This window comes from Mustela putorius, unplaced genomic scaffold (genome assembly GCF_011764305.1).
Source record: "Mustela putorius furo isolate JIRA1106 unplaced genomic scaffold, ASM1176430v1.1 tig00000145_pilon_pilon_pilon, whole genome shotgun sequence".
Lineage (NCBI taxonomy): Eukaryota > Metazoa > Chordata > Mammalia > Carnivora > Mustelidae > Mustela > Mustela putorius.
This window is the reverse complement of record NW_025421294.1, coordinates 5,532,116-5,556,954: the sequence shown is the minus strand read 5'-3', so window position 1 is coordinate 5,556,954 and position 24,839 is coordinate 5,532,116. Positions and strand designations below refer to the sequence as shown.

The following is a 24,839-nucleotide window of genomic DNA, read 5'->3' as shown; positions in this document are numbered from 1 at the left end:
AGCAGAGAGCCCAATGTGGTGCTCCATCCCAGGACCCTGGGATCATGACCTAAGTCGAAGGCAGAGGCCTTAACCCACTGAGCCACCCAGGCGCCCCAGCAGGGTTGATTTCTAATGAGACCTCTTTCCTTGGCTTGCAGATAGCCGCCTTCTTGTTCTGTTATCACATGGCCTTTTCTCTGTGTGCATATGCTCTTTGTGGTTCTTCCTCTTCTTTTAGGAACATTAGTTCTCTTTGGATTAAGGCACACTTTTATGACCTCATGTAATCGTTTTTTAATTGAGGTATAATTAGCATATAACATTGGTTTCAGATGTGTGACATAATTATTCAACATTCGTATTGCAGAATGACATTTTATCTTAATTACCTCTATAAAGGCCATATCTCCAAAGACAGTCATATTGGGAGTTAGGTCTTCAACTTACGAATCTGGGGGGAACACAGTTTAGTCCATAAGACTAAGGAAATATAAATAATCTATGGATTTAATAACAAGGTATCAATATTGGTTCATTAAGTGTAACAAATGTACCATACTAACATGAGATGGTAATAATAGAGAAAATTGGTTTGAGGGTATAAGGGAACTCTCCATACTAACTGCTCAATTTTTCTGTAAATCTAAACCTCTTAAAAAAACAGAATCTATTTTAAAATATAAACAAATTTTGAGAAATGTTGTTTAAGAGTAAGAAAGTAATGATCTTTCCCAGTCAGATGCCAAAATTATGAAAAGAGAACTGTAAAAGTGGTGTTGAAAATTTAGGTGGATAATTTACATGGTATTAATGTGAAGAAAGACTTAAGTATGACTTTAAGGACAGGCCACAAAGGAAGAGGCTGCTCACAATGACTATATAAAACTGTAAAGTTCTATATCAGAGGGTGGAAAGAAGGAAAGAAGGGTGGAGGGAGGAAGACAGGAAATAGTAAGTAAAACTCAACAGAAAAAAATAAAATCAAAGGACAAATGATAAGCTAGAAAAGCCATTTTGAATATATGTGATGAATATAGATTTATATTCTTAATATAGTAAAATTTCTCACAAATCCAAATGGATTTGTGGGCGAAGGATAGACACACATATCACAAAAGAAGAAAGACAGATAGCCAAAAACATGGGAGAAAAGGGGAAACAAAAGCTATTAAGGAAAATAAGGCACTTTGCCAATGAGGGTGTAAATTGATAAATCCTCTCCGGAGTGAAGTTAGACCATTCATATGAAATACCTTAAAAATGTACAAATCATTGTCCTAAGAATTCTACTTCTGGGAATATATCCTAAACGTTAGTAAAGATTCTCTATTACAAATGATAGAAATATCTTAAACAAAAATGGGGACTCTATCAGCAAGGGAATCTTAAGAAGTAAAGCTAGGGCATGAGTAGACCAGAGAATTCAACCAGTATTCTCTTTTTTCTGTCTCCTGGCTCCATTTTCCTCTCAGTTGGCCTCATCCGTAGGCCAGGCTTCCCCTAGGGGGGTGCCAAAGATGGCCGTCAGAAGCTCTAGGATTATATTATGACCAACCTTAATGGTTCCAGGAAAAGTTCTGGAACCAATTCCGTTTGGCCTTTTCAAATTCAAATGCCCATGCCCTGATGTAATCACTGGTTATTCTGGGCAAGCCTATTACATGAGTCCCCATACTGGGACAAGGACAGCAGATGTCATTCTACTCCAACAACCTGGACTGAGAGTGGAGAGGGTCATTTCTGAAAGAAAAAGAATTATGCTACCAAAAGAAAGAATACTGTACCAGCCTTTCTTCCACAAAATTTCTACAAATAAGAAAATCCAAAATTCTCTTAATCACATAGATACTATTAGCAACATTTTGTTTATCAAGGTGAAAATCTGAACAAGCCTAAGAATCCTACAACATGAGGTTGATTGTAAACTATCTATAGGATAAACTCTTAGACAATTTTTTTTTTTAGATTTTATTTATTTATTTGAGAGAAAGTATGAGCAGTGAGGAGGAGCAGAGGGAGAGGGAGAAGCATACTCTGTACTGAGCAGGGAGCCCAACCTAGGGCTAGATCCCAGGACCCTGAGATTATGGCTTGGGCTGAAGGCAGACCAATTAACCATTTGAGCCACTCAAGAACCCCCAAATACTGGAAAGCTAATTAAATGATACAGAAGTATAGTTATCCGGGGTCCCTGGGTGGCTCAGTAGGTTAAGTGTCTGCCTTTGGCTTGTGTCATGATCCCAGAGTCAGACGATTGAGCCCCATGTCTGGCTCCTTCTTCAGCAGGGAGTCTGTTCTCCTCTCTCTATCCCTCCCCACCACTCATGCACACACACACGCACACTCTCTCTCTCTCAAATAAATAAAATCTTTAAAAAAAAGTTAAAAAGTAGAGTTATCCATGTAAAGATGATCGTGGTATAGTTGGGTATGAAATGCAAATTATACGACACCTGGGTGGCTCAGTGGGTTAAGGCCTCTGCCTTCAGCTCAAGTCATGATCTCAGGGTCCTGGGATCGAGCCCCACATCAGGCTCTCTGCTCAGCGGGGAGCCTGCTTCCTCCTCTCTCTCTGCCTACTGTGATCTCTGTCTGTCAAATAAATAAATAAAATCTTTAAAACAATGCAAATTATAAAATGTATAAAATATATGCATTATGATCCCTTTATACACACACACACAAATATCCATATATGTATTATACATGCATATGTATTTATATATATATTCATATATTCATATTCAGAGAGATGCACAGGAAAAGTACAGGAAGTGATGTACCTGTATAAGTTTATAATAATTATTGATGAGCTATGGAATTACAGATGATTTTTTTTTTAAGATTTTATTTATTTAGTGGGAGAGGGAGAAGCAGGCCTCCCACTAATCAGGGAGCCTGATGCGGGGCTCAGTCCCAGGACCCTGGGATCATGACCTGAGCTGAAGGCAGTTGCTTAACCAACTGAGCCACGGAGGCACCCAAGACTGGATATATTTTAAAATATACATACAAGCCTCCAAAGTAAGTAAGATCAAATAAGTTATGTGTGTATGACGGTGTACACAAAAACATCTGAAAAAAATCTATGCAGTATAATAAAATATTATGAAATATAACTTTATACAAGCACAGTTTATGTTTAGCACATATATACAAAATACAAAATAAAGTGAAATAATAAGTGTTGGACTTGGTGGAGGCATGATGTTTGAATCTCATTCTAATTATGTGACATAATTAGGGCGCATATCACAATCTCCTCTTCACAGATAAAGAAACAGGCCTGAAAAGCAATGTGACTTTCCTACAGTAGCATTTAGTGACTGAACTATAACTCAGGTCTTCCAACTGCAGTGCACAAAAGTTTCCATAGAAAGTGTCAGAGAACTCAAAAGTAAGGATACTGAAAGCCAGGTCAGTCAGAAGATTTTTATAAGGGATGGGAATTACACTTGGGCTTTGAAAGGATAGGGGACACAGACCAGTGGGAAGGGGGTGGTAGGACATTCCAGAGAAGTGACGTGGAAAGAGTATGCTGCAGGCCATCTATGATACAGAGCTGGGTGTGGTCCTTTCAAAGAATCAAATGTGGGCAAAACTTGAAAAATGTTTTGTCTTGCTGAAATTTTTCTTTAAAAACAAAAAGGGCTATTTTTGCTTTCAAATGCAAATCTCCTTTCCCTCAAAAGAAACCTTCAACCAGATCATTTAAGTTTCTCATCTGTAGTCCTGTAGAATAATAAACTTTAATAACTAGGAGTTATTTAGTTGGGTTTCTTAGGAATTCTAATCTAATAGAGAAATGAGAAGCTGTCAACACAGTATACTAAAGACAAATTATGAGGATGACAGTTTCACAAAGAATGGCAAGGCCTTTCAACCCAACTCAAGGGAGGCTGTCTGAGGACAATATATGTGTTTTGCCCCTATCTCAGATCTCAAAGACAAAGAGTACAAAAGACAAATGTCAATTCATAGGCAATTTAAGTGGCCATTTGAGGAAGATAAGTATTGGATTTTCGTAACATAAAATTAGTAGTGGTGGGAATACTTTGTTTTAGCTTTTTGAAATATTAACCTTTTCTCTGGTGTTGTGGAGTTTGAAAGTTACTGACCTAGAAAATGCAAGGGTTTATAAACGTAATAGCTAAATAATTCAGAATTATATATATTAATATTATTAAGGAGAATGGTAAAAAAAAAAAATTCAAAATTCTAGCCGAAGGTTTTAGAAGTAACCAGAAGTGACTGGTTACCCAGAAACAGTTATTAATTCATCAGAAATTTATTGAGAGTGTTCTTCTTGCCAAGCATTGGTGACTGGTGCTGGTGCAAAGGCAAGTAAAACTGAGGCAACTCCAGTTGCGAGAGCCTAAACTAGAGAAATGTACAGAAGAGGGCCTAACCCCACTAGAAAAAGAGGACAGGCCAGGAGAGGAATCAGGGACTGGTTCCCACAAGGGATGACACCTCAGCCAAGGCAAGGGAGAGAAATGTATCACCATAGAGAGGCAGGAAGCAGGCAGGAAAGTGCAGGTCTTGTTCAGGAAACTGCAAGTAATTCAGGATGTCTGGGGTATAAATGGGATCAGAGAAGGTGATACAGGACCTTGAAATCAAAAGCAAATTACAAAGTGCAAATAAGAAATTTGGGTTTCATTGTGTAGACAATGGGGAGCACCAAAGGATTTAGCACAGAAGAGTTTTCATGGCTAGATTTGCATTTTGAAAGTTACATCTATAACAGAAAAGACCTGGATATCATCCTCAACCACAGTGCACTCCTTACTAATTAGATGACTGATAGGAGACTGCCAAACAACCAACCTCCGAGGGGCAGGCTACGGGCACTTGGCTCTCCCGCTTTGGGACTCCAGCTGAAGGGGGTGTCCCAACCTAGCATCCTCATTTGAGGAAGTATAAGGTGAAACTGAGACTGAGATTCTAGACAGCGCTACTAAAGACAATAATGGGATAAAAATTTACAGTGAAAATTACTTTTTTTTTTTTTTAGCAAGTTTTCTTCTAAAAGAGAGGTATCTTTTCCCAAAGAGCCTCCTATGTTGCTCAAGACATTTGTGAAACTTCTCTTTTGGAATTGATTTAAAGGCCAGTCTGGGAACTAAACAAATAATCATTCTTGTCTCTTTATAGTTGGATTTTTTTAAAAAAAATTTAGTCCAAAATAAGCACTACCCAATCTGATTTTTTTTTTAACTTATTCACTCTATTTAGCACTGAATTAACTTTCAGATTGTTCTTAAAGTTAAATCCATCTTCACATGATGAACATTTCTTACCTCTGAAGACATTTATTAGAGTACCTCACCAACTACTTACCAGCTACAGGTTTCTTGACCATGAATCTCACAAATTGCCTGTGCAGTGGGGGTGATGACAACATCTTTCCTGCCTCCCCCATACTACTACAACTGTGAAGATTATAGCAAACAACATGTGAAAGCTTTTTGTGGAGAGCTGTGTCCATAGATGCTCTTACTGTCACCTCACGCTTTGCAAGCAATCCCAGATGTGCATTTGTTCTGGTGTCTGTGTGTGCATCTCCCTAACAGACTGTTCGCTAAGATTGGCAGGGCCTGGGTCATATTTGGCTTGCGTCCCTGGTGTCTGACACAGGTTCTCACACATAATATGTCCTCAGATGTTTGTTGAGTGAAGAATTAAGTCCAGTTTCTTGCCTTATCTTCAAATGATATATAAGAAAAGGATAATACACTTGAGATTATTCAGTTAATGAGCTCAGAGGCCACTTATGCTTCTTCAAGTACCTGAGTAGTTCATCATTAGGAACTGGATGTTCATCTCTGAAGGGGCCAGAACAAATGGCTGATGAAATAAATCAATGTGAAAATGTAAAGATTCTTAAACTTCAGTGCTGTAGTCTTAAATTTGACTGTATTTTAAAGTCACCAGGAAAAAATTTTAATTACCAACTTAATTACCAATGCTGGGGCCCCATCCCAGCACAGTTAAATTAATACCTCTAGAGGTAGAAGCCTGGCATAGTTTTTAAAGCTACCCGAATGATTCTAACATACAGCCTGTGTTTGATGCAGGGCTCTAGGATTAGTCTATGTAAAACTGCTTTAAAAAGTATCTATCAAGGAGCACCTGCCATTCTCAGTCGGTGGGGCATGTGACTCTTGATCTCGGGGTCATGAGTGCAAGCCCCATGTTGCACACAGAGTTTACTTAATAAAAAAATTAAAAATAAAAAAACCCATCTAGTTTTACAGTAGGAACCATAGTCAGTAGAAAAGAAGATAAGGCATGCTTCCACTGAAGTCTATGAGTACAACCAGCCATTAAGTGATAGGAGGACAGTGGAAAAGCAGCAATCAGTATGTGCTGAGCTATGAGAGGTCATGAAAAGGTGGGCTTGTGCTGAGCATGAGACTTTGTGCAGACCTATTAGACATTTTAAAAGTTTATCACAAAAATAAAAGACGTTCCCTGCCCAAAAAAGGAGACCAAGTGTTAGTTTAGCAGACCAGCTAGTACCAGCCAACAGGCCTGGCCAGTACAAAGGATCTGGGGGTTTTGCTTTACAATACAAATCACCATTCTCGGCGGTGGGAATACAATTATGGACAAGACTCAAACCGTCTCGAATAACTGATGGTCTGATCACAATTAAGTGGATAGCCAGTTACAAAAGGGTAAATGATGAAAGAAACAAAATAAGGTTGGTAAGATAGGAAGATGTAGTTGTTAGAGAGTTTTAAGGGTCTGGCTGAGGTAGTTCAGTCTAATACAATAGTCAGTAATTCCTGGTCAAAGAAATATATTAGAAAGATTATTTTAGGGGCACCTGGCTGACTGGAGGTCAGAGCATGTACTCTCCATCTTGACGTTGTGAGTTCAGCCCTGTGTTGAGTGTGGAACCACTTAATTTTTTAAAAACTTAATATTATTTTAGAACCTTTGCAGGATTGGAAGGAGAAATAGTACCAATGTAGAACAGTTAGAACACCGACCAAAGTCTAAGGATGGGGTGGTAAGTTCCTAAATTGGTGAGACTTGGGAAGGAGTAGTTTATAGATTTCCTGAGAAAAAGATGGCTATTTACAATAGAAGCATAAGTAATCTTGTGCTTATGCTTAATGCATTTTAGTCAGAAACAAATTTTTCTGGAATTCTATATTGTACTACTTACTGTATATTTGAGAATAAGTACCTTTCTTGTGTTCTCCATTAATATCAATTGCTGTCATTTCTTAATCTATTTCACGATTTGGGAGAACTTTAAAAACTGAATGTCAGATTAGTGAGTTTAGTCAAGGTCCAGGTCCTTTTTGAACAATCAGTTGTTTACTTTGTTTATAATTTCATACAACCCCACTGGGGGGGGGGGGCAAAAAACCTGTTCTACCAAATAACCTCTATGAAAATGTAAACCTTCATATTTCTGTAACACACTGAAGTCAGTGCTCTTATTTGAGAATCTGAGCTTATGTAAATTTTTTATTAAAGAGAACTGAAGTTTTTGTCTTTGCCTTCAAGTGAACCTTCTAAAATGTTCATATGTAAATGATCAGTGTGCAATTAATTCCAAAAAATTAACTGCTCTTGTTGGGCCAGTTCCATGACCAGACACAGAGTGAATAGTATTGAGTTATCGAGAGATACAGTATTATAAATGACCAGACCTTATGTACTTGAGTTAAGTCTGTAGTATAAGTCTGCATGTGTATTCTCACAGGAGACTGTAAAATGTGGGCATGCTTTCAATTCATGCAGTCTGTGATTTATGGAGGCACATAGGTCAGGAGTTTATTATGCTGAAAATCATAATAACTGTTTTGTTCTGCTTTTTAAAATGAAGTGACCAAAGCATGTTGAAAGATAAATGGGTGAACCATTTGATTATGCTTTTATTTCTATTAAAGATTAAATATTATTGCTGAGTAACCAGCCATGCTAAGTATTATGATATTAAAGCTGAAGTAGTTTGTAAGCTGATAGCCCCTTCTTTCCTCTGGGTTTAGGTTTGTTATTAATCAAAATGTTGGACTTGTTTAGTGCAGTGGTGTATGAAACAAACAGTTGAAAAAGACAGCTACTTTAATTTACGGCTTTCTGTTTTTTTCAAATTTGTAGGAAAATCTGTTTCTCTTTGTGGACTTTGTGCTGTTATTCACATGTTTAGAGTTCAATTCTTATACCAGAGCCAACTAAATCCAATGGTTGGGATTTAGTTCTATCCCACTCTCATGGGATAGAAAGGAGGAAGGTGCCTATAAGGTTTTAATTGACAAGTGCTGGTAAAGTCATTTTTGAAATGTGGGCAGTCCTAATAGAAATGGGTATTACCAAAAAATCCATCTGTATTTTTGGACAGAGAGAGCAATAATTTTTGAAATAGAAAATGTTTATATAGAAAGATATTAATAAGTTAAGGACAGTGGTTTTGTTTTTCACTATCAATACAGGAAAATTGAATAAAATTGTTTTAAAGGGTATGTTTTGAGCTACTTCCTGGTTTCAGCTTAGGTATCTGCACAAGAATCATTTGCTAAACACTTACTGAAATGCAGTGTAGGGTCTGTACTCCCCACAATGTGTGGTAAAAAACCTTCAAACGGACATCCTGCCACCCTTCTAAACTTGTTCCTCAGAAGTGCAAATACACTTAAAATTCCTAAAAAATATACTCTGTGGGAAATGCAGAACTGATCGTAAGATGTGTCAAAGAAAAATACCACCTCTTATTACCTGAAACAAAAAGTTTAATTTATTACTTAAGTAAGGAAGAGCTATGCTTTTAGGTCCAGTTCCTGGGCAAAGTGGGTTGGAAATCTTTAATATAGAGTTTTGGGGTCAGAGATTATTTAGGGATTGCAGCCTCAGAAGCCCAATACCAACAAGAGACTGTCGGTGATTGGTTGGTTTCAGAAATATGATTAGTAAAGTCCACCACTGACTGATTAGCCAACTATCAAAAGCATAAGGCTCTCGCTGACTAGTTGGTTTTCAAAGGTGTATTTACTGAACTGAGTTGTCACTGACATTTAGGTCTAGGCAGATCATCCTTAATTGATTAAATCCAGTTCAATTATGTTTCAAAGTGGTTCTAGTTGTTCTTTGTTAACCATGAATGTAGAACAATCAGCCTTTTTCTAGGAATTGGGAGTTTTTTTATTCTCAGAAGCTAATACGTAAACACTGTAGGTAACTGAAAGCATAAGAAAATCAGACTTGAGGAATCCATTTAAATAACCAATGATCCTATGATGCATTTCCTTTTTCTTTCATACTTGTAGTTTCCAGGATTTTATTAATATCTCCAATTGAAAAGTTGTAATCAAAACCTATGAATACCCTATCTTCTTCCTCCCACAGAGAATCTACAGATTTGTCCTACTAAATTGTGTGATTATCCATGATAAAATTGATGCTATTTATTCTGTTACTGTAAACTTAATTCAGAGCTCTTTTTTCTATTTCTTCCATTAAATCTATCTGTGCATCTTAAAAGAAGATAGAAACAATTTAAAATGGAAACTAAGGAAGCATGGGCCACATTATCACCATTTCTGAAATTATCTATCAGCATGGTTTTTCCACTGTACTTGCTATGGTAAAGAAGTCACTATATTTTCTGATTTTCTTTTTTGTTGTTATTTCTTTTTTTTCCTTTTTTATATAGTTGCCATACAGTGTTATATTAGATTTAGGTGTACAACATAGTGATTCAATTATGTACACCTTATACCATGCTTACCATAAGTGTAGGTACCATGTCACCATGCAACACTATTACAATGTCGTTGACTATATTCCTTATGCTGGGCCTTTTATTTCCATGACTTATTCATTCCATAATGGGAAGCCTGTTCATCCCACACCTCTTTACCCATTTGGCCCATCTTCCCACCCCTCTCCCCTCTGTTCCCAAAGATTGCTGTCTGTATTTATAGGTCTGATTCTGTTTGTTTGTTAATTGATTTGTTTGGTTTTTTAGATTGTACATCTAAGTGAAATAATATGGTATTTGTCATTGACTTATTTCAGTAAACATAATACCCTCTAGGTCCACCTAGAGGGTGCCATATTATAAATGGCAAGATCTCCTATGATGCCTTTTGTGAAAAAGGGTGTTTACTAAAGCAAGAGAAATGTAAGAAGTCAGCAGTTCTGACAGGTGATAGGGCATTTTCATGTATTGAAATAAGTTATGAAATCTGATGCAAATAACAAATTATTAATAATAAAGTATTAAAATGTGCATGTGACTTACCTCACTTGGTAACTTAAAGTAAATTCTAGGTCATCTGTATAATAATATCACTTGTACTAATTGCATTCCAGTAAGCTCTTCTGGGATGGAAGGGGTGGGAATGGTGGTTAAGACTCAACTTGTCAGCCCTCAAGAACAGTAGCTAGTGAATGCTAAGTACCACTAATATTGTAAAATTTTATTTCTCTGCAAAATCTTTTCTTCAAAATGTAAATATATCCATGAGAGTTTATCACATAAGTAAATTTCACTCAGCATTTGTGCTACTGCAGGGAAAAGGGGTGGGAGGATTTGTGTTGGTACCTACTGCCCAAATCTCTGCTTGTTCAGGGGAAAGAAATTAATGTAATATTTGGGTTTCATGTGAAAGTTACAACGGGTGTATGGGGAGTGTTAATCCGATAGGCAATTTAGCTCTATCAGCTGTGATAAAAGTGTTGGGTATGCCCACTTTAAAATTGCTTAACTAACAAGTGGGAAAAGCCTTAGTAGTTTTGTTTATATTATCAAAACTGAACTTTTCTCTTTCCAGATTCATTCAACTGCTCTGAAATCTGGTCTTTGACTTCTCCATTTATTTCTGACACCTCCTAATGGCGGCAGCGCTAATCACTTACATATTTCCCTGCTGCTAAGGATAGCCAGCTTATGACCACTTATGATTCAAGCACATGTTGATACCTTAAGACCAGTAAGCATTTGATAAAGTGGGAAAGCAGGATGGTTAAATTTGTTGTAATCAACAGTAAGAGGAGGAAATTAGTCCATGGAATTATGCCAAAGCTTAGTTTCCTTTTGCACGAAAAAAAATCATTTTTTTTTTTTACCCTGCAACGCCCCAGAAAAGGCAGTCTTAATACCATTTGAACAAGAATTTTCTTAACACATTCCTGACTCTTGACCCCTTTAACTGCTGAAAACAAAAAGATCAGATAGGGCTGCTTTGTTGTCTGGAGTTCTGCCCCGCAACCCTGGCTAAGTGACTGTGCTCTTTAAAGGAAGTTGGCAAAATGCTCTCTGAGTTTAGTTGAAGGAACACTTCTGGGGAGAATTCCTTAACCTCCCATCAGGAAAAGACCTTCAAGTGAAGACTGAGGCAAAGAGACTCATTACCAAAAGTACAAAGCAACAGAACAAATTCCAGACATGTTTTTCAAATTTAAGTGGTTTCCATGTGGTATAAGCACCAATAAACAATAAACCCATGTTGGTGTTCTGTACCCTTATGGTTCATTATGCCAAGGACAGTATAGTATAAAATTTCTACTTTCTGTTCTCCTGCCAAAATCACTGAACCATCTCTCTCCCTCTTCAGGATGTCACATGTACTTCAGTTTGAGGATAAAACCAGAAAAGTGAAAGATGCAAGCATGCAAGATTCAGATACATTCGAAATCTATGATCCTCGGAATCCAGTGAATAAGAGAAGACGAGAAGAAAGCAAAAAGTTGATGAGAGAAAAAAAAGAAAGAAGATAAAACAACAGTAATGTTTAACTAGAACTAGCTAGAAATGTTCCTGTAATAAATGGCCTCATAACAGCCATTGTTCCCAACAGCATCACTTATAAGGGTGTGAAGAGAAGTATTTTCAAACCTGTTGTCTGGTTTTGAAGAACAGTTATCTTGTTATGTAAATCGTGGAATGATATAAGCAAATGTTTTTGTTTACCGATACATGCTTTTCCCCCATTTGAACTTTTATATTGCTAAATCTGAAATAAAATAACTTTACTGCCAGTTTACATGTTAACTATTTGTAGACTGTGGCAGCCTGTGTGTTATCTCTTTATCCTAAATATGTAAAGGCTTTGTTTTCAATATTTTTTTAATAAGAAGTTCTTGCAAGAAAGAGTATTTAAGGGAAACCTCCCTGGCATTCTGTTATCACATTACTGAACTTGGAATGTAATAAAAAAAAAATACATAATATAAAGATTGATTTTTATTGTTGTTCTGGATCTAAGTATCTAAAAATAGCCACATCAGTAAGACTCAGTAGCCCCATGCCATAATGCTTGAGGATTCCCCAAGGGAATATTCTCACCTTCATCTAAGCCAGCACCTGGGTTTTATAAGTATAATCAAGACATTAATACACTGAGTTATATCAGCCAAACTTTACTGCACACACTGGCTAATACAGGGCTACCAGTCTACTGCCCTGCCCTTCTCGGCATAGCAACAGCAGGAGAACATGCAGAGTTCCCATTCTAGCAAGAGAACTAACTCATAAAGAATTTAGCCTTGTTGAAAACCAATCATACCGGTTATTTACTATATATTATCTTTTTTTTACCCAGTTTTTCTAGAATCCGAATCCTCAAATTATACCACAGGCTGACTTTCAGTTACCTAATAAAACCTCACCAGCCACGTTTTTTTCAGATAGTGTCTCATTGACTCTCTTTTTTCCCAAATGTAATCCGACAGACTTTCTCTAGAGCACTTGTTCCCAAACTGTAGTCCCCAGTATTACACTGCAGTGGCAATAGTATCACTTGGAGACATGTTAGAAATGCAATATGTTGCCATACTCCCCACCACCACCACCCTACCTCCAGATTATTGAATCTGAAACTTCGAACCGAGAGGATTTTTTTTACACAGATTGCTGGCTTCGCTGCAGATGATTCAATCTTTGGAGCATGGCAATATCTAGTGAAATTAAAGATATGAATATCCATTTATCCAAAAATTCTAATCCCAGGTCTGTCTCCTAAAGAAATTCTCACACATTGCTCAAGGAGACCTGTACTAAGTATATATTGAAGCATCAACAAAAGAATGGATAACTAAGTTGTTGTATATCCATACTATGGAATACTATGTAGTGAAAATCAATAAGCAAGAGTTATATGTATGAGCTTATCTTAAAAATAATGTGAAGAAAGGGAACCATCTATATAAAAATTTAAAACATGCAACACAGCATTCTATTTTGTTTAATGATGTACACAATTAGCAAAAGTATAAAAACATGAATGAGAATAGTGATTACCTATGAAGAGGCAAAAGTAACATATAGGGGCTTCATTTGTGTTTGTAATGTTTCATTTCTTAAGGGAGATGTTAGGTACTCAAACTTCATTATATTCTCTCTATATTCTAGTATGCCTGAGATATTTCCTATTTTTTCCTTTATGATCATATCTAGAACCTGAGGTGAGAAGAGAGAAGGACTCCCAGTAGTAAAAAGAACACTTTCTTTTTTGCTTCAGAAATAGGAGAAAGTTTCAAAGAGGAGAGGGAGATGATAGTGGTATTCGAAGAAAACATCAACACCCTCCAAAGCAGGGTGATTAAACACAAACCCACGAAGATACAAGCCAGTGTTCAGAAGTGTGCCCAGTCTCCCCTCACCACAATATCAGCTGTTTTACAGATATTCACAATGCAAAATTATGTTTTCCAAATTCACAAAGTTTCTGTTAGTTATTCAGAAATACATTAGCACTGGATTTCTTTATACAGTATAATCCTATAGGTTTCTTTCTGTTTCTACTTGAATGTGTCCATCTTTAAGAACAGATGGGACCAAAGGCCTCCAGAGCACAAGCCAAAAGAATAGTATTTGTAGGTGTAAAAATATAACTGAGTGGCAAAATTAAACTCTCAAGTTGGTTGAATGCTCCTTATCCTGCTTGAACCATCAGGAGCAGAAAAATCTGAAATTCTACAGAGATTAGAATCCCACCTGAAAATTTCACCGTAATAATAAAATTCACTTAGAAATTAACTGCATCAAAGCAATAACAGTTTTTTAAAGCTTGAGAATATAGTTAAATAATCTATTAAATATGGTATTAAATGTGTTTATAATAAAATCTTTGGCATAGCAGAGGAATGTTTGGGTCCCCCCCCCAAAAAAAATCAATTCAAAGACAAAAAATAAAAAACACAAGAAAATTAGGCTTTATAATTCATTCTAATTTTAAATTTATTTGTATTTACTTTCCTTTTCTGTGTCTTGCCTTAGGGATGTCACCCTGAAACAGTGAAGTCTATCAGCATTTCTTGTTGGTTGTCTATCACAATCCCGGACCTTCTGGAGACCAAAGAGAAAAGTGGGGGGCTGTGGGGGTAGGGAAGGAAAAAATGAAGCAAGATGGGATGGGGGGCACCTGGGTGGTTCAGTGGGTTAAGCCTCTGCCTTCAGTTCAGGTCATGATCTTGGGGTCCTGGGATCGAGCCCCCCATCAGGCTCCCTGCTCATCAGGGAACCTGCTTCCCTCTCTCTTTCTGCCTGCCTCTCTGCCTATTTGTGATCTCTGTCTGTCAAATAAATAAATAAAAACTTGAAAAAAAAAAAAAACATGGGATTGGGAGGAAGACAAACCATAAGAGACTTTTAATCTCACAAAACAAATTGAGGATTGCTGGGGGTAGGGGGCGGTGTAGAGAAGGTGGTTGAGGTATGGACATTGGGGAGGGTATGTGATATAGTGAGTCCTGTGAAGTGTGTAAGCCTGATGATTCACAAACCTGTACCCCTGGGGCAAATAATATATGTTAATAAAAATAAATAACAATTAAAAAGAAAAGAAAAGCAACTCCTGGCAATTTTCTTCTCATTTTCTGACTAGCCATTTTTTCACTTTGGTTAAAGCTTTTGGCAAGGTGGAAGTTAAAACTTACTAGATCTCTCCTTTCTCAGTAGGTAATTGAAGTAAATGCAGATCTCTAGAATTTTTAATGGTGTAATATAAAACACATATTGTTACATGCCTGAGCTTTCTTTAAACTCTGAAGCCACACAGTAATATATCTGCTGCATTTAAAAATGGGGACAGCATAGAACAAGGTCAGTAAAATGTGTGAGGTGAGTGGTTTGCTGCTGTTGTTTTTAGAACAAGTTCAATAAGCTACGGTGTCCTTATCAAACTACCAAGTTTCTTGATAGGATCTGACGTGTGAGGTACATAAACCTGTTCTGTTGTATCAGTGTGGCCTGTATGGAAAAGGTTAGATGAATGTAGAATATTGCCCAAACATGCTGTTTAATCTTGGTGATAACAAGGAAAAAAAAAAAATAGAGGTGTCAAGTGAGTTACCATTGAGAGTTGTATCAGCATAAGCAATTTGTATGTACGGGGTGTAAAGAAGTTGAGAGGGGTTACATTCTTTAACACTGTCATTCACAAAAAAAAAGAGGGGGGGTCTGGCTCCTCTATGGCTTTGACTCTGTTCCAGTGACTTTATACAGTTTATCAGGTGCTACCACTTCTGCTTACTAGAAAGCAGGAAGTTTTCCTGCCACACATAAATTTTATCTTCTTGATTTACCTTTTTATGAAAAGAAGTGAAACAGAAGCCATATTTTAAAGAAATCCTTTCCAAGAAGAATTTGATGGAATTTTAATTCCAAGAACACCAAATCTAATGGAGATGGATATTAGAAGTCCCCTGCTTATAGAAAGAATATTCATTTATTCCCCCAAATCCCCTTCACCAAAGCCCTACAGGATATCTTTGTCACGGGTGCTAAGAATTTCATTAATCCCTGTGCAGAGTTATTTTCAGTGGTGTACTGGTAAAATGGAAAGAAACAAAAAGCCCTGATTTGTAGCATTTGCAGATTTCCATGGTGTAAATACCACAGCTGACTTCAAGCCACCAAAGGAAGCCCCAATATACAACTGGTTATTTTTCCCATTCTGTTTCACAGTGAGCTAAAAGCTTATATAGTAACTCTTGCACAGACACCAAAGAATTCACAAAAGCTTTTAAACTTTTTCCAAGAACACAATCTTCATGTGTATTTCTATTTTATGTGATTACTTCACGTAATTTGGTCAAGTTCTAAGTTCTAGTAACATCCGCATTCTATGTTTTTATGACCAGTTTGTATCTTTAGATTCTCTTTCAACAACATATTCCAAAGCCACTTGGCTCACGTTTATTTTTCCCTCTGCCTGTCATTTTTGCCTGTCATATGTCCAACTCAAGAAGCAACCACATCTCACAGAAAAAAAGTAGGGGGGAGGAAGTAAGGAAATATAATTATAGTTCTTTGACTTATTTTTTGTAAATGATAACATACCAATTCATCATTTAATTTTTTTAAAGGTATTTTGAGCTGGGAATAGAGAATCCTACCTGAAGAGAAAAGACTGGCTTCTAATTAAAATGCAGACAGGAGTCTGATCTCTCTCCACATCCGCTGGAAATTATTCCTTTAAGGTTAGATCATGGTATTAATTCATGTTACTTATTCAGCAAAAACAACTTCTAGAGGCTTTCTCCTCAGCACCAGTCACAAAGAAGGTATTCTTGGTCTTTTAGGAAATTATAGCCTCTCATCTTCATGATGCCAAAAATAGATAATTGTTGCTAAAGTTCTGATACTTTTTATTATTTAAAATAGTTTCGAGAGCAGGAAACTCTTAAGTGAGTTTCCCATTTTTTTCTGCATTTAATCTAGTTGGAGGTTTAATATTCAAATTTTTAATTGAAGGGTATCATGTATAGAAAATAAATGACTAAAGTAGAACATATTTTATGGTTAGTTTTCAACAGTTATGAGTACACTTAAAATTTGTGAGTTTCCTCTTTTTTTTTTTTTTTAAATGAACATATAGTGTATTATTTTCCCCCGGAGTACAGGTTTGTGATTCATCAGTCTTACACAATTCACAGCACTCACCATAGCACGTACCCTCCCCAGTGTCCATCACCCAACCAACATATCCCTCCCCAACCCAGCAATCCTCAGTTTGTTTTGTGATAATGGTTATATTTCAGTGTTCAGAATCCCTCAACGGTTCCCCCATTTAATTCAGAGTAAAAGCCCACATACTCACAGTAGCTACCAGACTCTAGATAACTGCCAGCCCTCTCCCATAACCTCTGATCTCTCTCATTATCCTCCCCGTGGTTCACTTTGTGCCAGCCACACTAACCTTCCTGCACTTCCTCAAATGAGCCAGGTGTGATTCTCCTCAGCGCTTCGTACTGAATGAGCCCTCCATCCGAAACACTCTCCTCAAGATGTCCAAATGAATATGGTGAGTGCTGTGAAGTGTGTAAGCCTGACGACTCACAGACCTGTACCCTTGGGGCAAATAACACATTATATGTTAATAAAAATCATTAATTTTTTTTTTAAATGTCCAAATGGCTAACTCCCTCGGCTCCATCAAGTTCATTCAAACGGCACTTTTTCAATGAAACCTACAGTTATCATTCTACTTTAAAATGCAACCCATCTCCTCCCCATGTGTTCAATCTTTCTAAATTTCCATCTCCCATTATATTCAACAATACAATAAACACCTAAGCACTTTGCTTTATTCATGTATCTAACTCTAGTAAGCAACCTCTGTAGCAGGGGCCCTTGTTATCATTACACAGATGAAGAAACTAAGCCTTACAGAGGTTTCTTACTTATTATTTATCATCTCATCTCCTACCCTTGAGTGCCTTACCTGAGGGCAAGAATTTTTGTCAGTCTACTTTACTATTATTCCACTGCCTAGAACCATGTTTAACAAATAGTAGACACTTAATAAATACTTGTTGAATGAATAAATCAAGCAGTACATTTTAAAAAGCATGCAATATAATGTTATTCCATATTTTATCATTTAATACCCCTACCATTTCACAGAGTTAGAACACTTCTACACTAAAAATGAAAGAAGGATTTAACCTCAGTTCAGGGACAGCACTAACAGTTGAATAAATTTAGCTTTAAAAAAAAAACCTTACTACATTGTCTTTTTCTCATTTTAACATAAGGCACTTTGTCTCAATGGACATTGATCCACAGACCAGTTTTGGGGAACCACATTTCTTTAAGGAAACACATTTCTACCCACATTCCCTGAGTACTTGCTCTTTTTTCCATTCGTTTTTGTTTTTTTTTTAAGATTTTATTTATTTGACAGAGAGAGAGAGATCACAAGTGGGCAGAGAGGCAGGCAGAGAGAGGGGGGAAGCAGGCTCCCTGCTAAGCAGAGAGCCCAATTCGGGGTTCGATCCCAGGACCCTGAGATCATGACCCGAGCCAAAGGAAGGGGCCTAACCCACTGAGCCACTCAGGTGTCCCTCCATTAGTTTTTTTTTTTAATTTAAGTTCAACTAATGAATATATAGTGTACTATTTGTTTCAGAGGTAGAGTTGTGATTCATCGGTTTTATGTAATACCCAGTGCTCATTACATCACGTGCCCCCCTTAATGTCCATCGCCCAGTTACCCTATTCCCCCAGTAACCCTCAGTTTATTTCCTATGACTAACCTTGAAAAGACACTTAATCATAGGAGTACCTGCTATTTATAGAAAGTAATATCTAACGCCCGAGATTAGAAAGAACTGAGGGCCAACATGTAATGTGTAGAAAGTAAGACTATAAGATTTCAGAACTGCAACTGATTTAATGGGCAAATGATATAACCTCCTAATATCTGTTTTCTTTTCTCCCACATGGGAACAGTAACTGCTGCCTTTCCTACCTAGTTGACACAGTCAAAAGAAAGAATCGACAAGAAAACTGGGCTCTTACAAAGCTTATAATGATAACAGAAAAATTTAATGAATAATTTATGCCAAACACTCTTCAAGGCACTTTATCTATAGTAACTTGTTCAATCCTTATAAACAACTCTATAGAGTAAGCTCTATTATTATTTCCATTTTACAAATGAGGAAGAGATCTGAAGCTTAGAAAAGTTAAATAATTTGTCCAGGTCACACAGTAGAGGAGCTAGAATTCAAAACAAGAGTGTCTCCCAGAATTTCTGACCTTGATCACTAGGATACCATGCTTCTCATTCCATAAGCCAGATTGTTTTATGGTATAGGTTATACTGATCTACAGAGTTTATAATCTAGTGAGGCAAAGGGGGACGACAATTCCCAAAAATAAAATACAACAGTGATTTCATTTGAAATTAATTATGTATGTAAAAATGCTGGTATGAACCAAAATTTCAGTTTGGTGGCATTAATCTAGAATTGCTTTATGGCAGAGGCAATTTTGACCATAATTTGGAAGGAAGGGAGAACATGGCATCAAGAAGACAGGTCATGCTTCATTCAGGTGGAGAGGACACTGTGCAGACAAGCTATTAAGATAAATGCAGGAGACAGCAATGTGTCTACATAATGCCAAAACATCTGGTCGATTCAGTTAAAAAAAAATCTCTATCAATGTAGTGAATTTCTTCAGTCAATCCAGATGTTTGGCATCTTGTAGACAAAACATCCAGATGATTAACTGAAGATTTGACAGAGTTGACTGGATTAAGCAGATGTTATAGCATTGTATAGACATGGTGTCAGGACATTTGCTTGGCTGGAGTGGAGTCCAGCTGTAAAGGAGATAATGGCCCAGGCAATGAAGGGGACTTTGGAGCAGAGGACCTGGAGCTCAGATTTGATGCAACTGGGAGCTGCTGGAGGAGGAGTGTGATGGAAATGATGCTTCAGGAAGAGGATTCTAACAACTCTGTGAATTAAAAAAAAAAAAAAAATGGTGAGAGGAAAAGTTGTAGACAGGAAAGAGGATGTTAGGAGAGTGCAGGTGTGTGTGAGGTAATTAGAGCTTGGACCAGAATCAGGCTTGGGAAAGCAACAGGAAGGAGAGGATCTGAAAAACATTACAGAAAAAGAACAGGAAGTCATGATGGCTAGACAAGGGAGTGAAACTGCACATCACCCTAAGGTTAGAAGTGCCGAGGCCTGGGAAAACAGCTGCCTTCAGCCTCAACACAGTAGTAAAGCAAGAGGGGATCCCCCAAGAGACTCGTTCCCTCAACCTCTATTTCAGAGGCCATAACCAGGCCCATAGGCAGAGGGAACTTGAATGACAAACAATCTCTCATCCTCAAATGTTTATGAGCCACCTACACTGATTTCCCTTCAAGTCCAATTTCATTAAAGGATTGAGAATGCTGAATTCAAGTTGTCAGGTAGACATGATTTCAGTGAAAAGCCTAAAAAGATGGTATTTTAATGGTATTTGTTTTCATATAGCATATAATGTAAACTTAAGATATATATGGGTATGAGTAAATTAGATGAATTGAGATTATGAAATTTACACAATACATATATCACTTGACAGACATTCTAAAAGCCTATTAACACAAATTAATGGCTGAATCCAAGAAGGTACAATATATTTTTTTAAATCCTTAATTTATGAAACTTTGGAATATTCAACCCTTGGTTTAGATATTTTGCAGATTTTTTTTAAAATTCCTAGTATCTTACTTGATAAGAATCAAGTTTATAAGCAGACACAAATTCAAAACTGTTAGATTCAAACTATGCTAGTTGTATAATAGCTTGCTCATGTATATTAAAAAAATATTCTAAATATCCACACAATTCGGGATTTTACAAAGTTGCAGTTTCAAATATTTACTGCCCCAGGCTTATCAGACTACACACCCAGGTTTTCTTTAACTACTTCCTTGTTCATTTCAACAGAGAAAGAACCTTCCATAGAAGTTAATCTCTCTTTGTTCATGGTTTGATACAAAACTGAGAATCAATCTCTTATCTCTCTCTTTCTTCCCCTCTCCTCTAACCAGAGGAATAAAACAGAATGTTAGATCATAAATGTATGAACGTGTTTCAAAATCACCCTGGAGGAGGCAGGGGGTCAGGACACTTGTTAAAATCAGTTTCCCAGGTCTGAGAAATGACGGGTCCATTGATCTGAGGTAGGATCCCAAGAAGCTACTGTTTTTTGCTTGATTCTTAACAAGTTCTCCCAACTAATGCTGATGTCTGTTTACTGAAAATTGTACTTAGATGTGCTGTCCTAAAGCAGAAAGGTTGAGAATGGAAAACAACTATTGGACATGTGAATCCAAAATGGTTAAAACAGATCTAAATTTTCTTTTCTTAACCCAAGAAATCACATCCCTCATTATTCCTTTATGTAATAAGCTCCTAGGTAAATTCATTTGTCCTTTGAGGAGCAGAATTTCCCACAGAAACAACATAAAGTCAAGTACACCTGTGCAATCAACCTGAGCAGTCTAGAAGGCAAGGAGGGCAGCTTGTCTGTTCTCAGTTCACAGCACTTCCCACTAGAGCCCTTCCTGAACACAATGTTTACATGATAGGGAAATGTAACAAACGATCTGGGTAAATCTCTCTAGTGCTCCAAGGCTAAGTGAGTCACTTATTTATCAAATAGGAAAAAAAAAAGCAGTTGAGTTCACTGAAACAATGGGTAATTTATCCAGGTATTTAATACAGTTTTTTAAGATTGTATTTATTTATTTGACAGACAGAGATCACAAGTAGGCAGAGAGGCAGGCAGAGAGAGAGGAGCAAGCAGGCTCCCTGCTGAGCAGAGAGCCCAATGCAGGTGATCCCAGGATCCTGGGATCATGACCTGAGCTGAAGGCAGAGGCTTTACAGGCTCCTCCAGGTATTTAAATATAACCTTCCCATTTTATAAGAAATACCTTGAAATAAGTAGATAGCTAATTAATTATGCAAAAGGTAAATCAGTGAAATGTTCCCCATCAAAACATCAAGATTAGAGTGTTTGTTCTTTACATATAATCTCTCAGGTGCCATTTTTTTTGGCAGCATCAACTATACTATTGTACAAGAAAGATTAACAGATTTTTTTTCAGTACTATAACTCCATTTGCCTTAAAATCAACTCATTCTCTTAAATCTTCTTCCAAGGATATATGGCAGAAGGTAAATTGGGAGAATTTTGTTAGAAATCATCATTACCTAAGGTGTCACAATTGAAAGTCAACTTTACTTTTTATGCGCTTCAAAATGATGCTTTTTAAACACATCAAGGATATTACAAATAAGCCAAGTGGTTTGGACTTCAGCAGCAATTCTTTCCCACTGATCCATTCTCCTGCCACTTTCAAATCTCATCTAGCAACCACAGAAAATGATCTCATGTCCAAGTGGGAGAGAGTCAGGACAGGATAAGATTGCAAAAGAAAATGTTCACAAATTTTCAAAACACAGAAAACACCTGCATTCTTATGCAGGCTAAAACAGAGAGAAAGATTTATTTCCAGGATCTCCTTCTTATCAGCCACATCAAAATATCAACCTTCAAGACCTCCATCTTAACCACAGTATTGATAAGGGTAAAATAATAAACATATTATCTTTAGAGTATTTCACTGATTCCATAGCTTTGATATTATTTATAGCATTGAAATGCCCTTTGAGTACTGTACTTTTTTCCTAGTCCATATGGTACATTTGTGTGAATTAGAAAAAGGCACTCATTCCCCAAGACACTTTACTTCCACATGTCAGAAAATTGTGATAACATACTGACTTTGTTTGAACAAGACACTTCACCACATCTGCAAGAAAAACTGAGATGATAAATATCAAATCTAGGTTGCTGGTAATGTGAATCATGTCCCCTTATTCAGGGTACCCTTGTGCAATGATCAATAGCACAACCTCAAGAGACAGCTCTTCCTTCTCTCCCCTTGCACTGCCAGGCTTCTCCATGTGCTAGCCAATTCAAGTGGTCCTGAGAACCTTACTGAAACTCCAGTACAATCATCACTCATGATATTCTTCTTGCCAAATTCAAATCTACCCTCTTGGAATTCTTCCCTCCTACTTCTAATCCTGATTTCTCTTTCTCCCTTTCCTCTATCAATTCTTGTTCTGTTTCTGTTTCCCTTGGGCTCTGTTCTCAGGCTCTCTTTCTGAGGAATCTGGTCAATATTCCCTGAGATAAAATGGCCTTTGGAGCTAAGGCATTTTGCAGGTGGAAACTAAAAGGACTGTTTATTCCATACAACTTAGCCTTTACCACTTCACTGTATCCCATAGCAAATATCCCATTAAATACTTAGCTTCCTATAAAACTTGGGGCACAGGACTCTAGATCCAGTGACAAGACAATAACCTGCGATTTGAGCTATGAGATGGAGAGGCCCATAACTTGTTCAGGAAATGGATCTGGAAGTTCAGACCCAGACCCTACAGTAATGAAACAGACTTCTGTAAGCCACTCTCCAGGATCATAGCTCTCTGCCTCTGGCCTCCCAACATTCTACAGCACTCTGAGAAAGATGATTCTTCACCAAGCCTAAAATTCAATAGCCACCAAGTTGAAGAACAAAGACATTCTCTGCGGCCCCGTAAGCTGTATGAGTAGCTAAAAAGTGTCTCTCCACAGGTTAGGGACAGTCCCAAGTTTACGAATGAGATCTTCATGCCCTACCAGGCTGGGGGAAGATCGTGTTCCTGAATGACATTCTACTATGTATAGTCCATGATCTGCCTCCAGATCCAGGGTAAATCCTCTCTGTATGCATAATGTGGGAAACTATTTAGTGCCTCTCTTTAAAGAAAACCTTCTCTCTGCTAATCGGGGTTAGTAATATGCTAGTATGGAAAACATATTCGCTCTCCCCTCTTCTCTCTCCTTCTCCCTCCTTTAAATAATGTAAGACTATGTCTCCTGAACTTACTGGAAAGAACTACATGAAGAGGCGGCCATTTCAAAATCCATGGTGACCAAAGAAGTCTTCCAGCACCTGAATACACATTCCCTTTGCCTTGTATCCCACATTATCCTCACTGTTGGTGAGTAAAAACAGGTCCCATCAATAGGGGAAAAAATGTTTTGTTTTGTTTTTCTACAAGTGCACTTTTTCTCCAACCATCTTAGGTACAAAAAAATGAAATAAACATTGACCTAAAAATGTTAAAGTGCCTTCAAAAACCAAGCAGTATTTTTTCCCCTTTTTGGCCAATATGATGCAGGCAAGTTCTGACATTTTCAGTGAAGTGTAAAATTATGATAGGGCTAAAAAAACAACCTTAGTGGCCACTGGCCTGACATGAGTCTGGTCAAATCTTAAGGAAACTCTTCCAAGATAGGAATTAGACACTTCAAAATTTGTTGGAATATGGTCAACAGAAAAATAAAATTTCAAAACCTGGTTTACTTGCTTGAAGGACCTCCATGAGGTAGACTCTATACAGGAAACAATTCCATCTTCCAGAGTGAATATTCACTCATTTTCTTTTCCAGCCAGGAGTTTGTAAGAAGCCAGCAGGCAATGCAGTCATGTGGTAATATCCTTCCCACTGCCAAGATGGATTAATGCTGGGAGAGCTTACAACTGGTGAGTAATCAGTAGTGCTTGCAGACCCTCCAAGATCCCCAAGGTGTGATTATTTTCATACGTAGATTTCTGTCATCATCCTCCAAAGGGTGCTCTGTCATTTCCTTACTCTTCCCTCACTGGACTCTCAAGCCCATGTTACAGGGACGACATAGTTTCCAAGTCATGGCCAATCTCCTTCTCAAACCAACTTGGTGAGCACTTGAGAGACACTGCTAAAATGTGGAGGCTGTATTAAGAAAATTATACTAGTTTTTTTTTTTTTTTTTAATGATTCTGGAAAGGTATAAAGAGTTGTTTATTAAAATAAGATTTGGAACCTAACTCTCCTCTAGGCCCACTGATGTGGTTTATTATGCACCTACCTAATCCGCAGATTGATATCAAGGTGTCAAGGGACTATTAAGATCTCAGGCTACAAATAACCAAATTGAAACAACCACTCCGGGACTCACAGGTGGCTCAGTTGGTTGGGCATCCAATTCTTGATTTCAG

General features: G+C 37.4%; 1 protein-coding gene and 1 long non-coding RNA gene across 2 annotated transcripts in view; both read left to right on the top strand.

Annotated features, from left to right (window-relative positions):
- Positions 1-12,181, top strand: part of CWC27 (CWC27 spliceosome associated cyclophilin) — a 193,796-nt gene extending 181,615 nt beyond the window's left edge. The window contains exon 14 of the mRNA XM_004764556.3: positions 11,562-12,181. Within this exon, the coding sequence (XP_004764613.1) occupies positions 11,562-11,724 (163 nt within the window). The 3' untranslated portion in view covers positions 11,725-12,181. The remainder of the gene's footprint in view (positions 1-11,561) is intronic.
- Positions 12,182-16,134: 3,953 nt separating this feature from the next.
- Positions 16,135-24,378, top strand: LOC101670065. The gene is made up of 3 exons (XR_200373.3): positions 16,135-16,234; positions 16,315-16,428; positions 24,251-24,378. It is a non-coding gene; the product is annotated as an uncharacterized LOC101670065 (long non-coding RNA).
- Positions 24,379-24,839: the final 461 nt, after the last annotated feature.